This window comes from Thunnus albacares, chromosome 5 (assembly GCF_914725855.1).
Source record: "Thunnus albacares chromosome 5, fThuAlb1.1, whole genome shotgun sequence".
NCBI lineage: Eukaryota > Metazoa > Chordata > Actinopteri > Scombriformes > Scombridae > Thunnus > Thunnus albacares.
In genome coordinates, this window is record NC_058110.1 from 2,381,783 (window position 1) to 2,397,668 (window position 15,886).

The 15,886-nt window shown below is 40.7% G+C and overlaps 1 protein-coding gene across 1 annotated transcript; it reads right to left on the reverse strand.

Annotated features, from left to right (window-relative positions):
* Window positions 1–5,650: 5,650 nt before the first annotated feature.
* LOC122982619 (probable glutamate receptor) lies at window positions 5,651–15,233 on the reverse strand. The gene is made up of 10 exons (XM_044352034.1): window positions 15,113–15,233; window positions 14,873–14,948; window positions 12,212–12,243; window positions 10,474–10,659; window positions 10,039–10,262; window positions 9,443–9,540; window positions 8,392–8,609; window positions 8,008–8,227; window positions 6,246–6,496; window positions 5,651–6,162 (listed from the first exon to the last, which is right to left on the reverse strand). Exons 2-10 carry the CDS (start codon window positions 14,934–14,936, stop codon window positions 6,064–6,066), a joined length of 1,392 nt encoding a protein of 463 aa, XP_044207969.1. The 5' UTR covers window positions 14,937–14,948; window positions 15,113–15,233; the 3' UTR covers window positions 5,651–6,063.
* Window positions 15,234–15,886: the final 653 nt, after the last annotated feature.

The following is a 15,886-nucleotide window of genomic DNA, read 5'->3' on the forward strand; positions in this document are numbered from 1 at the left end:
GCAGCCAAGTGTCTGGAGCATGGAAAATAAATAAAGAGACATGCCGACTAGATGATTTAATTAAAAAACCCACCATTTTCATGCCTTTACAACTAGAGGGTTGACACTTAGAAATCAACTCAGTGAACTTCATCACCATTCTCATATCACCAATCAAATATATTAATAAACAAGCTTTTCAATTTGGAAAAGGGGTGATGTGTCTAGTGGTGGGGGGATGGGATGGTGGGGGTTGGAGGCACTTGGGGGGCGGCAGGAAATCTGTGGGATTTACAGCTTAATCTGCTTAGGCACTTCCCTGTCGGCCAAGCTGCAGACTGTGGTTGAAGGAGTACGTGCTATCTTAGCACAGCTGTCAGGAGCTGCCTGCGACCAAATCAATACACGTCTTTTTCTACCTCTCTCTGTCTCTCTCATGGCTTCACTCGGGCTTTCTATCCCTCTACCCCCTGCCTGCCTCCTCAGCCTCATCCTGTCAGCTTCTCCTGTTGGTGCTAAATCAATGAGTCCTGAGGCTGATTAGCAGGTTCAAGTGCAGGTCATTTCACACAGCTAGAGGACGTTTTTACCAATGAACATACTGGGTTGGTTACTGTAAGAGAATATTGTTGATGTTTGGAGGTTCTAAGGATGCAGCAACTATTTGCTTCTTTAAGCACATTTTATCCATCTTTTTACATATGTGCAGAATGCAAAGTTGATCAACTTTTCAAAACGATACATTTTTTGGGTATTCATTTTGCCCAATAAAATGAGACAACAACAACATTCTTTGTTCTGGAACTATTTTAAACTGCTACTGCCAGGGCCGGATAACAGGAAAACTACCTGTTATTAAAAACTTAGGTCTCATCCATCATTAACGAAACCACTCCTTCACACTGTTAACCCAACTGACCTAAAAACTAACGCAGTTAAAATTTTGAAGTCCTTCAAAGTTTCTCCTTGTTCCTCTGTTGGATGTCTGAGCTTCACTGTGCAGAATGATGTATGTGCAGAACACAGGTTTTTTTTCACATTCATCTGTTGAAAGTGGAAAGTCTCTCTGAGCTTTAAGGGGTGAGCCTACAAGCATGATTAGTGACATCAGAACTAGTTTGGAAGGTCCAGTATGCAATTTACACAAGTGGGATGTGGAAACTTGAAGTCTCCAGTGCACATATGTACACTGACCTTTCAGTGAAGTTGGAAACATCTTGTGTCCAGCTGTTAAACTACTGAAATGAAAAAAAAGCATATTCATAGATTCTGTAATTTTTAATCAGGGAAAAGTAGTAGATGGCATTTTAAGGATTTTAACGAGGTAATTATATATATATATTTTTGTGGAAAAACTATATCAGATACACAGTATTTTTATATGCCTTCCTAGATGTCTGGAGGGGATCTTTAAGTAATTGATAATGGAGGAACTACTTGGTTTGAGTGAAATTGACTTGAATGTTAATAATTTGGAAGTAATGATTTAACTTCTGTACACTAAAAGTCAAATTTTTCGTAGTTATAGTCTGCGGTAAAATCCAGTCTTTGCCCAACTATGCAATTCAGCAGGTTACATTTCCAGTTCCATTTGACCAAGTGTAAGTGTCACTAATAATCCTTGCACAGCGAGGGATTATTAGTGACATTACTCTCAGTTAGCCTTCCAAATAAAGTGGTAGCTAACCTGTAATATTGTTGGTTTGTTTACAAACTGTTTGATGGCCTGACCTGCTTGTATCCTGTTTGACCAATTTTTAGTTATGTTCCAGTGTTCCCAGTGTTCCAAGGTCCAGGCAATTACTGTGGTCAGTAAAATGTTATCCTAACTTTTAGAAATGATGGTCAAAGCATCAAAAATAAACTTGACAGTGACTGTGTTTTTTTTCTTGATCCCACAAGGGGGGCCAAGGCAAAAGTTAGCTATGGACTGCTATTGGCCCATCTGTTTGTGAGAATATAGCTAAAAACTAAATTTATTTGGGAATATGCACCATGTCAAATTTTACAGGTAATAACCAGCCTTTATGGCCTGATCAATTAATTTGATAATGTGCTTAAAAGGTGTATCTTCCTAAACAAATTCGTAATTACAATGTTAAACTACTGATACTATTCTTCCATAAAGTTAGGGGACTTGTGAAAGACAAAAAAAAAAGTGGTCAAAAAAGCCTGTAGTATCCTGACTTTTAATCCCTATGGGTCAAACTCAAAATAAATTGGATGCTACACCACACACAGTGCAACTCACTAGCATCTTTCAAACCCCAACACCTCCAGCTTGTAACTCACTTGACCTCTCAAAACAAAGCCGAGATGGTGACATAATCAGGAATATTTTTTCAGACTTGACAAAGCTCTAGAGCCACAGAAGACATGATCCAACTGTTTTCACAGGCTATGTCTAATCTTCATGCATGAATTCAGTCATGTTCTTTAATCAAATGACCACAAACCAACTGAATACATAAGTAAGTTTGGGTTAGGGCTGGTTATCCTGCCTCACCCACTGCCAGTGGGTCAGTAAGTCAGACTATTCACCACAATACTACTGCTGCCAACTATTGATTCATACTTGGAACACTATGAAATATGCTTTTTCCTCATGCCATTCCAAATATTAAACTTATTTACTAACTCTAATATTGAAGCCAGTATTGCTTCTGTAAATGTACTTAGAGGATAGGTTGACAATTTTTCTAGTCTGTCTTAAAACTGTGGAAGCCTATAGGGTACTATATTAAAATGACACTGTAAACTTGAAAATGAAAATGTAATTCCACAATTATTCCACAATTAGAATTTTCCACATATGTATGTATTATTTGAGTAAAAATTGAAATGAAAATGCAATAATCCACTTTGCATTTTCATTTTCACATACATGTATGGGCTTTCTATGACCATATTAAAATGAAAATGAAAAAGCTGATCCCACTGTACAGTGGACAATATTCAAATGTTCATTCAAATTAGAAAATTAAATGTACTTAAAAGTTCGAAGCTGAAGCTTCATATTAGCTTCAGATAAACTTTTAAATACATTTTTACACAGAAGGAGGACTGTGGATTTTGTCCTCCATTATGAAGGGATCTTCTAATGGTCAGTATGAACAGGAGGAATGATTATGGCAAATAAAACATGTTTCACTGTTGGGCTCCTGACTGTTGTTTTAAGACAGACTTGAAAAATTGTGAACCTGTCCTTTAATTTATACTGAGAGAACTGTGTGGAGTTTGCTCCACCAGCTCATTGAAGTGATCATGAGACAAACCTACTGAGCTTCATACAAATACAAATCCAATAGCACCTCCATGTGCCAAAGCAGGGGTATAACAGCTTATAACATATAAGCTGTACATAGAAACATGAGGTGTACATACAGATGGGTGACAAACTAAATGAAAAACTGGTCCAGGTCTGAATGCTTGACCCCTACAGTGAGGGGATCTGGTGGCTCTGTTATGCCTTGGGGGGCATTTTGCTGGCATGGTTTGGGTCCACTTGTCCCCTTAGAGGGAAGGGTCACTGCTAATCAATACTAAGAAGTTGTGAGTGATCAGCTTTATCCTATGATGAAACATTTCTATCCTGATGGGAGTGGTCTCTTCCAGGATGACAATGCCCCAATTCACAGGACACGAGGGGTCACTGAATGGTTTGATGAGATTGAAAATGATGTGAATCATATGCTATGACCTTCACAGTCACCAGATCTTAAACCAACTGAACACTTATGGGAGATTCTGGACCGACGAGTTCAGCACTCAACACCACCATCATCAAAACACCAAATTAGGGAATATTTTTTTGAAGAATGGTGTTCAATCAAAACCAAGGAACACTGAAGTTCTTCTGGCAGCATGTGGTGGCCCAACACCTTACTGAGAGACTTTATGTTGTTTTTTTTAATCTGTCACCCGTCTATATGTTTTCATTCACTCTAGTCAATGTGTGAACTGTATCTTCATCATGATGCAGCAACAAATGATTTACTGTTCCTGCTGTAAGGCTGGAATACATGATATATACACCAAGTGTGTTTTCATACAGGAAACAGGTACATTTATAGGTGGAAAATAATGTCAGCATGTTGTGGTTATTTTCTTTTTACTATTGACTCACTCCACTCACACTGACCCATCTTTACAGTGAATCATTGCTTGGCCTTGATTTTGCTTCAGAATTCAGTCTCTTCATCCAGATCTTTATCCTGGATGATGTTGAGAAAGAAAACATCCCACAAGGTTCAACACAAACTCACACTTTAAATAAAAAGAATCTTTGATTATACCACCCTCACATATGTGTCCATGCTCATGCTCAAGAGACCCACAGTGTCTAAAGTGACCTCAAAGCTCAGGTCTTTGAAACACTTAATGTTGCAAAGAAGTCCAATAACAACAATAATGCTGGTGTTAAGGAGTCAACTCCATCCAAAATCTATCTTTGGAGTATCTAATACTCACCCACTGTAGGCTCAAAGTCCACTATTAAAGTTGTAAGTTTACAGATCATAGAGGCTGTGGTCTGCTAGAGTTCCTGTTGGTTACAATGGATTCCAATGCAAGTTTTCACAAACCTAAAAATGGTTTTATAAACCTTTGAAATCATTCCTGCATAATCTTCTCTCCATCTGTTTCAAACACACTGTTATAATATGCCTAGAGAGTGCATGAATATGTTATTGACAGTATCCTGGGTCTAACACTCATCTCTTCTTCCATACGTGTTCAGTTTGTATGTTCTTATTTGCATGAGTTTTGTTTGAGGATCATGACATGGAATGGGAATAAGCAGGTAAACAAAATGGATAATATTCTTTGCTCTGCTAAAGTCTAAATGTTGCTTCAAAGACTTTTCTGACAAGCCGAAATAAAATCTTGCTGGTGAGACTTAATGTATGTTTCTTATTCACTTGGGCTTTTCTGAGTGGAAATGATCCAATTTAAATTTAAAACTGTGTTCATTGTTTTGTTTGGGATTTACAACTTGGAGGCAGCAAAAGAAGCTGAATATGATATTGACATATCAAGTCCAATATTCACTCTCCTTTCTGTTTTGCTCTCCACCAACCCCAGAGGCAAATATCTGGCTCTTTAGCTGCTTAATACTCCACTATGTTCACCAGCTTGTCGCCAACTTTGTCTGTCTGCTGTTTGGTGCTGGGCAGGTAGTGTACAGTGGGTTTATCTGAGCTCCTTCACTGAAAACAGCTGCATGTTGCTGCTGGAAACAAGCTTCATTAAGCAGATTTTGTGTTCCGCAAAACCAAACAATGAGGTAAAAAAGGTTAAAAAAAAAAAAAAAAGCTCATTAGAGCTGAGAGGAACTGCAGAGTTGGTATTGGTTTGTCACTATGAGTGATCTCTTTCACATTACACATCATTTAATCCATTGTTTAAATAAAAATATGTACTTGTGCAGCTGTAAACATGAAATCAAAGTTGTTGTTTTTTTTACTACTTTTCTAACATCCTGTAGTGTGCTTGTTAGTACTGCTGGTGTTTGTTGTTTTATATATTGTTGTTGTTTTTAATGTTCCACGTATTAAAAATGTTTTACTAAAGATGTAGTCAAAGACCAATTTCCCAGAATGGTGGAAAGTAGTATTATATTGTATGTGCTTTGAGACAAGAGAGCATTTGGGATATAAGGGGATTTATTTGGAGGATACAAGCTGTAAAAAAATGTTATTACACTATTATGATTCAAGAAGAGATACAGTTAAATTAGTGGGGGGGGGGGGGGATGTGGACATTTGATAACCTTTGATGGGAAAAAAAATCTCTTGATCTTCAACAGTAAACAAATCTTAGGATTAGTATATTTGCAGACAGTCTGAAGTTGTAAGTCCCTTAGTTTGTTGCTTAATACACTGTAGCTGCTGGTTGATGATGATGATTCATGTGGTCACCATGCTGTTCTGGAAAAATATGAAACACACTGAATAACTACACAACATATGACTGTTACCATGGAAACACAGAAAGCTAAATTGTTTGATGGAACAGGAAGAAAACACTCAGCTTATCCTCATCTTTGACACTATCCTGTCAAAATCGAACATGTAAGCATTTCTTTTAGGCTTTGCTTTTGTCTGTAGTGTCCTGCTCTGCGCTCTCCCCTCCACTGCCAAACCGCCGATTCAGCTCTGATGTCAACACAGAACAGCATGATTTCTGTGACAGAAGAGAAAAAATATCATAATGTGACCAAACAGTCTAGGATGTGATCACACTGTGCGATACTGTTCCACTCCTACCTTGCCATCCTTAGCTTGGTTTTGGGCCTTGGATAGGAGCTCCAGCAGGGCCAGCAGCAGCCCAACACCCAGTCCCATGCCAAGGAGGATGAAGAGACCCCGCAGGTCATGGGGCTGCAGGGCCTCAGAGGTGTGAGCCCCATCATCTCCCATACAGCTGCTGGCCCACCACTTCTCCCGCAGGTATGTCAGCTCACCGGATTCACTGAGCTGGAGGATGGCAATGGTTAGGTTTTTAACCCATGGAGAACCTGGAAGAGCAAGGAGGAGACCTTTAGTACCTCTGCAGGGATTTGCTCCCATTCAGCCACAAGAGCATTAGTGAGCTCCAACAGTTCCCAAAGGTGCTGGATGGGGATGAAGTCAATTGAGTCAGAGCTCCCAAAGGGGATACCTGGGGTGCAGGTATTCCTTGCACCCCAGTCAAGTTCTTCCACAGCAAATTGGGAAAATCTGTGGACATGGGTGTCCACATACTTTTGGGAAAGCAGATTTTGAAGGTTAAGGCCCTTGCATCAAAACAAAGCATAACAACAAATGGTAAATGGTAAATGGACTGTACTTATAAAGCGCCTTTCTAGTCGTCCGACCACTCAAAGCGCTTTTTACACTACAAGCCACATTTACACACACATTCATATGCTGATGGCAGGGGCTACCATGCAAGGTGCCAACCTGCGCATCAGTGGGAAGTAATCATTCACACACCAATGGCACAGCCATCAGGAGCAATTTGGGGTTCAGTATCTTGCCCAAGGACACTTTGACATGTGGACTGGTGGAGCCGGGAATCAAACCTTCTAATCTTCTGATTAGTGGACGACCTGCGCTACCTCCTGAGCCACAGACGCCCAATGACAACAACCAAAAAAACTGACTTAAATCTCCAACTAAGGTACATGAATCATTGTTTTGGACACTCATCACCCTATAAAGTTGATATGGATAATGTGTTCGCAAACAGTTGTCTATTTGCACATCAAGCAGACACAGAGCAACATTAGCATTTATTTGGAATTGTTTTTGTGCCCACCTGATGAATATTAGTCCAATATTCACTTTCCTTGTAGCTGTAGTTTAAGCTCTATGAGTTCCTGAGGGAAATATCTGGCTCCTTAGCTGCTAAATGGTTAACTGTATTCACCAGCTAGTTCCTAACTTTGTGTGTCTGATGTTTGGTGCTGAACAAGTAGTGTGTAGTGAGTTTTTGGAGCTTTTCCACTGAAAACAGCTTCCTGCTGCTAAGAACTAAGAGAGGATAAAAACCTCCATAAAGCTGAGGGGAACTGCAGAGTTATTGATAATTCTCTGTGTTTTGCACTATAAGCAACACCTCTCACATTACACATTTATCCATTACTGATAATATATATATATATATATATTGATTAGTACAGTGTTGAAGACACTGTGTGTATGAATATGAAAATGTATGTCTTTGGTGCCTCCATGTCGTAGATGTCAAGGAGTTCTGACCCGAGGACACTGAAAGAACATGTAGACATATACATATACACCTTGAACATATCGTCACCTTGAATTCACCAGGAATTGTCTCAACAAAAATTTATGACATCAGAATAATTTGAAATAAAATATAATCACATAAAAAAAATACACAATTTGTGGCCTGAAGTAACAGAAGACAATTTGTCACAATACAGGCCTCATTGATTCACTGAGGAGTGATCTGTGGTAAGTGTTCTGAAAAATCTGTCTTTCAAGGAAAAAAAAAAAAAAACATCCCGACACCCTGACTCACCCAGAGGTGCTGCAATAGTGTAGGCTCTCATAGCAATGACTTCCTGGGAGCGGGTCAGTTTACAGTAGCGAGCCACTGCCAAGTCCAAGGACACTGCTTCACCGATGAAGGCAAAGTTTCCCTCCTGGGCACGGCGAACACCCTCCTCCATGCTGGACACATAGCTCTTCTTACGCTCCATGTGCTGGTAGATGCGCCGGTAGACAGGGTTGTTGGAATTCTGGGGGAGAGAAAAGAATAAAAATCATAATAATTTAATCTTCCTCAACACTGTATTCTGAGTGTACAAGATATCAGGAGCACATTCAGTTTTATCAACCCGTCTCAGGTATTATGAACCAGTTGTTGTGCCCATAAACCCTAGTTAGCAACTACTGACTGTACCTTAAAGAAAAGCATGGTGGAACCAGCTTCCACTGTGCCATAATCTATCACATCCTGGTTGGCAAGGTCTTCAAAGCTCTTGATGGAGACGTGTTTATTATTAGAATGCAGCATGGAGTTGAAGTTGGCAAAGTAGCAGGCCAGCAGCAGTACAGCAAACAGCCACCAGATGGCACTGACTACACATCCAGACAGGGCTTTAGGGTGAGGACCAGCACCTGGGAGGGCACAGACAGCAGACAAATGGCTGTGCTTTTCAGTACAAAGTGTCGAATGACTAGGGCAGCAGTGAGACTGTAAACACTCTCCTTTTAAAGCTGAAATGATGTTGTTTTTGATTTAAACTCAGGCTCAGTTCAAACCAATAAAGTCAGGGTTCAATTTTGAGTAATGTATCATGTGCAGAATTAAAAGATTAGTTCAACATTTTGGATTCATTAACTGCTACTGGCACAACACACCCAAATGTTTGACTGACCTGTTGGTACATTGCATTGTGGGTAAAGTGGGCATCAGGTTTTGACATGGAAGAGGAAGTGTGACTGTTCATCCTGAGTCTGACAATATTACAGGATTCCAATGCCACATCAGTAGAGTACTCTTAAGTACGGAGCTCGAGTCCTAGCTTAGCATAAAGACCAAAAGCAAGGGGAATCAGCTTGCCTGGCTTTGTCCAAAATTCAAAAAATACCTACCAACACATCTAAAGCTCACTGATATGTATGTTGTACCGCTTTTGTTTAATCCTGAAATGTAAAAAATACAGTTTGTGGTTTAGGATTAGATTAGATTCAACTCTATGCCAGTGCCAGTACAAGGTGTACAGTTAAGCATCTAACCAGAGGGTGCAAACAGTAGCAAAGGGAGACAACCGGCCTCATGTGGTACCTGCATCACCATCTGGAGTTACATGCTGGAACTATTTCTTGATGTGCGCAGCTTCCTGAGGTCTAATGCCAAAACCTGTACTCAGACCAACCTGCACTGTAGCCTAAGACACTGCATAGTAGTGCTGGATGGATGGATACAGTTTAGCTGGCTGCTGGATTACCTTGCAGGGTGAGAGCTCCAGTGATGTACCAGAAGCTGTGCAGCAACGTGAAGTTGTAGTCCTCTGTGCCCGGCTCTGCCCATTCAGTGGGACTGATCCTGGGAGAAGAAAAACAAAAACACTACTAAAGTTGACCTATGTGCAGTCTTAGGCAGTGACCTCATTTAGGATCCTAGGGGCCTGAGGGTGCCTCTCAGTGCTGGCCTGATGTATCCGGTACCTTCTCTCTGACAGCAGCAGGGAGAAAAGGCCGTTATCTGGGAGATTGGGATCCTCAATGGTTCTCCGAGCCTTATCCTTGCCACGTCTGGTATAAATATACTTCAGGCAGTGTGGAGCACCGCCTATTGTATGTTCAGCCAATCAAACTACTCTTTGCAGGGCCTTGCGGTCCTGTTCGGTGCCATTTCCATACCATTTCTAATAAAATCTTGGTGTCAGTCTGTCTCACACTGTACCACATGAGTTTTGAGGCATGTTATATTCTACAATGAATGTGTGGAAAATCATGAAGCTAAATAGATAAAAACATGCATTTCACATATTCAAAGTGGAATGCTGAGGTCAAGCACTGTCATGTACTGTACTGTACTTACCTGCCCACCAGGAATATGCAGAGACCAGTCAGCAAGAATGCGATGAGGAGACCCACCCACATGTCGGTGGAGAAGGGTGACAAGAGGCTGAAGGTGCTTTCTTCAGAGGCCACATCTTTGTGCAGGATAAAGCCGATGCCTGTTTGCATGAAGGGAGTGGTCATGTCCACAAACTGCTCTCTGACTGCAGTGAGGGTCAGCGAGGCCACAGCCAGGTCAGCCTCCTGGTAGATGGAATTGGCACACATAAATTCCTAATTCACTCATGCAGTGTTGGCAGTTTGGAGCTTAAAAAACAGGCTCATGGTCGAGAAACATGCACACAATAAGTCGTATGACATTACGTACAGTATGTCACACTACATACTCTGTCACTGTTAGTCACTGCATCCCATTTTGTGTGTACGGTCTGACCCTCCTCCATCAGTGACTTACCCCTCTGATGACCTCACCAATCATGCCATTCCAGTTGCCACTGGAGTCCATGGCTCCGTAGCGGTTGTCCTTCACCAGGTGCAGTTTGTACCTGAAACCCAGCTTCTTGGAGAGCTCAGATATCAGGTCGATGCAGTAGCCCTCTAGCTCTCCTCCAGAGCCTTTGGTCATGGTGTATGGTTCTTGCTGAGGAAACAGAACAAACATTCTCATTTAAATGGGGACTGTGGGGGATCAAGGGTAATACAGTGCATCAAATATTAGGAGGATATGAATCTAAAAAGAAAAAAAAACTGGAGTATAAAGAAATCACTGCTAGTGAAAAATGCACTGCTACATTTAGGTGATTTTCATGTTTTACTTTGGATTTACACAATTCTGCATTCATTACAAACTTAGATAGAGAAGGTGCAGTGTGCTAGCCATGTGCAGTTGCATTAAATAACTGATAATTTAGAATAATTCATTTTTTTTACTTAATTCTTAGTTTTGTCCATCGGATATGTTGTAAACAAACCAACAGATTATCTGCATTATTTTAACCACTCTATTCAGATGTCAAGCTGTAAGTGATTGGACCTGAAATGTCGCTGGCAAGCCCTCATTGTCCAGAAAAACTGTGCACAAATACGATAAATACACTAGGTCAAAGTTGAAGGTGGTCTGAAAGGCCTGAGACATGCTTTTTACCAACACGTATGCATCAGTATTGTTGCATGAATGACATATCATATTTGTAAAATGCACAATCAATAATACCTAAAACCTGTAAATGTGATATCATTTTGACATCATTGTGTCAGTTTTTTCCCATAATAGTAAAAATGTTGTGCAATTTGGTATGGTTTGGGTTGGTATGGTTTAAGTTTGGTTTGGTATGGTATAGTATAGTATGGTATGGTATGGTATGCTTTAGGTTTGATTTGGTATGGTTTACATTTGGCTTGATTTACATTTTGTTAATATGCTTCAAGTTTTGTTCGGTTTGGTTATTGGAAAACATGCTATACCTGAAGCCTATTTGCCTTTATACAAGGATGCATTTTTGGCACAGATTCATCTATATTGCAAACTTTGGGCATTCTGCAGTCTGAATGTGAATGTGAGACTGTTTGCCCTGAAATACAATAATTCTGGAATGTTTGTATGATTATTTATTTTCTGCACCTGGCAAGGCTGATATACATAGATATGCAGCTGTGACGTGCATGGCCTTGCTCACTTACCTGCTTGTGTGCTCATGCTTGCTTGTGTATATCTGAAGGACTCAAAATTATATTCACACTTGAGGTGGTTACTACATTGGTAATGTTGAGATCACGACAGAAAAAGCAACAGTGGAGCTGAGCTTTCTTACTTATTCACATCCTGAGATAAGGTTGGATAGGTATAGTAGCATTTACTGTTCATACTTTTTTTCTCTTCCACCTCAAGTTTGACTAATGTGGAGATCTGTTTACAATCTGTCTGATCATCTGACTGCTCGTGTTTCTTGCTGTCAGACTTCTTTTTTATTTCAATGTAGTACCAGATATCAGGAAAATCACCAGTGCATAACAGTACAATGTGTTTATTACTGACAGGAATAAAGGTCAAAGCTACAAAAATAAGACCTGACTTGTAATGAACTGTGAGTGTCATTTAAGAAAGTGTCTGTTGAGCCAATAAGACTGTTTCACAGCTGCAAAAGGCCATTCCCACCTTGGCGTTCTGGTCAAGAGAGGGAGAAAAAGAATACCTTTATAGTGGTGATGGATAACTCCTTGGCATCTAGAGTGGAAAATCAAACACATCAGTAAATTTTGGATTCCTGTAATGAAGAAAGTCAAAGTAATCAAGCATGAGTATCAGCACAAAGATGAGAGGATTTAGTTCTTTGGCTGATTAGTGGTCAGGTTTCATGTCTACAAGCTTATGTGTGGAGCAGCCTCTGAAAGCCTAATGAAGCATATTGTTTCTTTGAGTCCCCTTCATGTGTTTTTCTCTCCACCACAGCAGTAAATAAGCCAAACAACCACTGAGGGACAATGGAAGTTTTGTTGTCGGTTGCTTTTCAAGGGACCTGCAGAAAAGGGCTCAACACTGAGTGGACAGTTGCAAGGTACAACGAGGGGGGTATCTGGGGCCCTGTGGGGGAACACATTCCCCACAGGGCCCCAAGGATGTCCTTAAGGATGTGCTCCGGTGCAGTTCTTCAACCCCCCTTTCACCATGTAATCAGAGCAGGGGATGAAACCCCCCCTCCCACCATCACACCCCCTCCCCTGACACAGAGTTGTTTTCCTTTTGCCGTAACTGTGACCAATGGCATTCCCAGCGTGTCCAGCAGGACCTAACATGCCCTGCCAGGGTCAGTCAGAGAAAGGAAGGGGGGTTGAGTGGAGGTGCCAGGGGTTCAAGTTCTTCATAATTGAATGCAATAGAAAAACCCAGCCTGGTTGGGTCACATAAAGCCCATGACACTCTGTCAGCCTCCTCTAGAGAGGATGGCAGGTCTTATGATCTGCGGAGATGCCTGTCAGTTCACCGCCTGCCTGCAGAGTCTTCTCTCCACATGGTTAATTGATTTATCACAGTGCTTTCTAGACCACAGCAAGGCGTTAGCCCCTCCACTGGTGAGAAATGGGATGCTGCCACAGTGGATGGTGCCCCCTCTGTGCTTTGATAAGACTCCAGCAGTCCAGCAGTGCCAGTGGGGAAAGAGTCAAATGTGAGGAATGATTTGGGAGCGTGACCTCTTCTTGTAGGTCTGCCAGAGCCCGCTGGTGGAAAGCTGGGGCTTTAGCTATGCAGACAGCTTGCAGAAGCAAGGCTGCTCTGGCAGAGGAAATGATCTCATTGGTTGAGTGAAACCTTATTAGGTGGAGCCATTAAGCACCACAGTTTTTCAGAATGTAAGTTGACTAGTTGGTGAAATTGTTTGATAGAAACAGAATTTGTAGAATCAGCAGCAACTACCTGATACATGCACACCAAAGACTGGGTGCTGGTCATAGCAATGGCATAGATTATTATATTATTTTCATGGTCTGATTTCTTTAACAATTTTACTCTTATGAAGCACTTTATGACCTTGCTCTGTGAAAGGTGCTATAATAAAGAAACTTTACTTACTTATTTACAATACAAGAAAATATGACCGCACACAAAGTTTCAGTGATTTTCATTGTATAACCAACACTTTGACCACAGTTGGTCTTTCTCAAGGCAAGAAACAAAATTTGGACAAAAGATAAAGGTGTGCAAACAGTGCTTATTTTTGACTTTTGTCAAGGTCACACTGATTTCCAGAGTGACTATTTTGTACTGTAAAACTTCACTAACAAAGCCTCGAGCTTTGGGTTACTGTGACTACTAGACAAGTCAGCCAGTCACAAGCCATTGTGGTTTGGTGGACTCTATAACTAACCAGCTTTTTACTTCAGGTTTGGTAGAGCCAGCCTGAGAGTTCCCTTCCTCTCAAAAGTCTTGATTTTAGCACCAAAACTTGGCAAATATGGTATGTTCAAGGTTAGAGAAAGATTGTGGTTGTTTTTTTTTTTTTTTTAAAGCAAACAGGTTTGTGACGGGACACTAACTCAAGTCTCCTACATGAAAGGCGGATGCACTACACACCCATCCACCACACCAACCTGCACACCTCGACATTGCATTGGTACTAAATGTTGGCACTGGACGCAAACCTGGAGGGGTGAAATTGTCCAATATGAACACAATTCCTAGGGATAGCTGGGCTCAAATAAATAGTCCCAACTCCTGAACAAACTGCTTTGCCAAATTACAGCATGCAGACGAAATTCACTCCATTTTCAACTGGCAACAGTTGTCCCATAACAAAGAAACAAAAGGAAATATCAAGTCACTTAATAATTTCTGTGACCACAGCAGTTCTGCTTACTAGAAACTAAAAACTGAACTAAAAATCACTTTCAGCTCAGTTGTTACTGTTACGGTGGCATAATTGGCTCCAAAAGTAGTTCAATACCATTCTGATTACTGATCCTTTAAAACATAACAAAGGGTGGGAAGTAAACAAGTCACTTTGAGCAGTGGCTTGTGTTTTTGTTTCCTGAGCGTCCACTGCTGCACATTCCACGAAAGCACAGTGAAAGCACTGCTTACATGCAGATTATAACTGTGGCAGTGTCACATTTCACAAATGATTAACACTTACAAATAGCAGATACGTTTGAAGAGGAAATGATCTCACATTGCAAATTGTAGCTTGCATGTTTCAAATTTGGTAAAACATTTTGTCTGATACGCCTTTTCTGATGGCTATAAGCCAGATAGTTTAACTTATTTTGTAATAAAATCATTTGATATCTCTTTAGCCAGGACATTATTATAGATTGCAGTAACGTATGTGGTGTTCACCTTGGTGGTGTGTGTGTCTTACCTGCAGTGAATGCCCATGCACTGAGGGTTGCCACACAGAAGACTAAAGTTATGCAGCCTTTCATGTTGCCACGAGCCTGAAAATAACAGATTAATACTTTTCTCTGGATTTATCTGTCAAATTCAGACTGACCAAGAACATACAGCATTTACAATACACATCATCATTAATTTGTATGAGAAAATATGCTTAATTATGATAAACATCACAGGAAAATACCTACAATAAAAGTGTCCTTACCTCACATGCAGTGTGGATAAAAACCTTGACTTATGAATGAGGGACAACTCCAGGAAAATGTGTAAGAAATTCACAACAAATCTTACAAGTGGGCAGTGGGAAGGGTTGTGCGCAGCAGAGCATAGTGGGGGTTTATATGGGGGAGGACATAGAGGGAGGAGAGAGGGCCTCAAAGAAAGATAAAACCCATGACTGTTGAGGTTGAGGTTTTGGCAGAATAAAGTCTGAAGAGAGATATAAATTATTGAAGCCAGATGTATTCTACTATAGAATTATTGCCACACCTACATGTTAAGGCTTGTGTGAGTTATGGGGATTTTGTGCTTCAGGTGGTGGCATACTGTGATTTTATTTCTCTCATCACACAAACTAATGCTAAGAAATGAAATTAATTACAATATACTATTATCTAACTTATCATGCCAGTGGTTTTGGAGGTCGGAAGTTCTGACGGTTACCACACTTGCTTTTGTAATATTACATGATAGGATCTACAAAAAGGGAAGGGGAGGTGGTCAAGTGGTTTGGGGAAGTGGGAGGGGGGCAATGATCTTACAGGTGGATGGATTGGAGATCCCACAGAGTCAGAGGAAGAGATTTTGTTCTGGAGAACATTTCCTCTCCCTCCTGAGTAAACCTGAGGGACTCCTCAACATAAGTATTATACAGTAACTGTGGGAACATGTGATCAAATATCAAGTTGTTGTAGCCCTCTTACAGTTGAGGTCAGGGCAGTAAATACAAATGTAAGCAAACTAAGCAATTTGCACCATT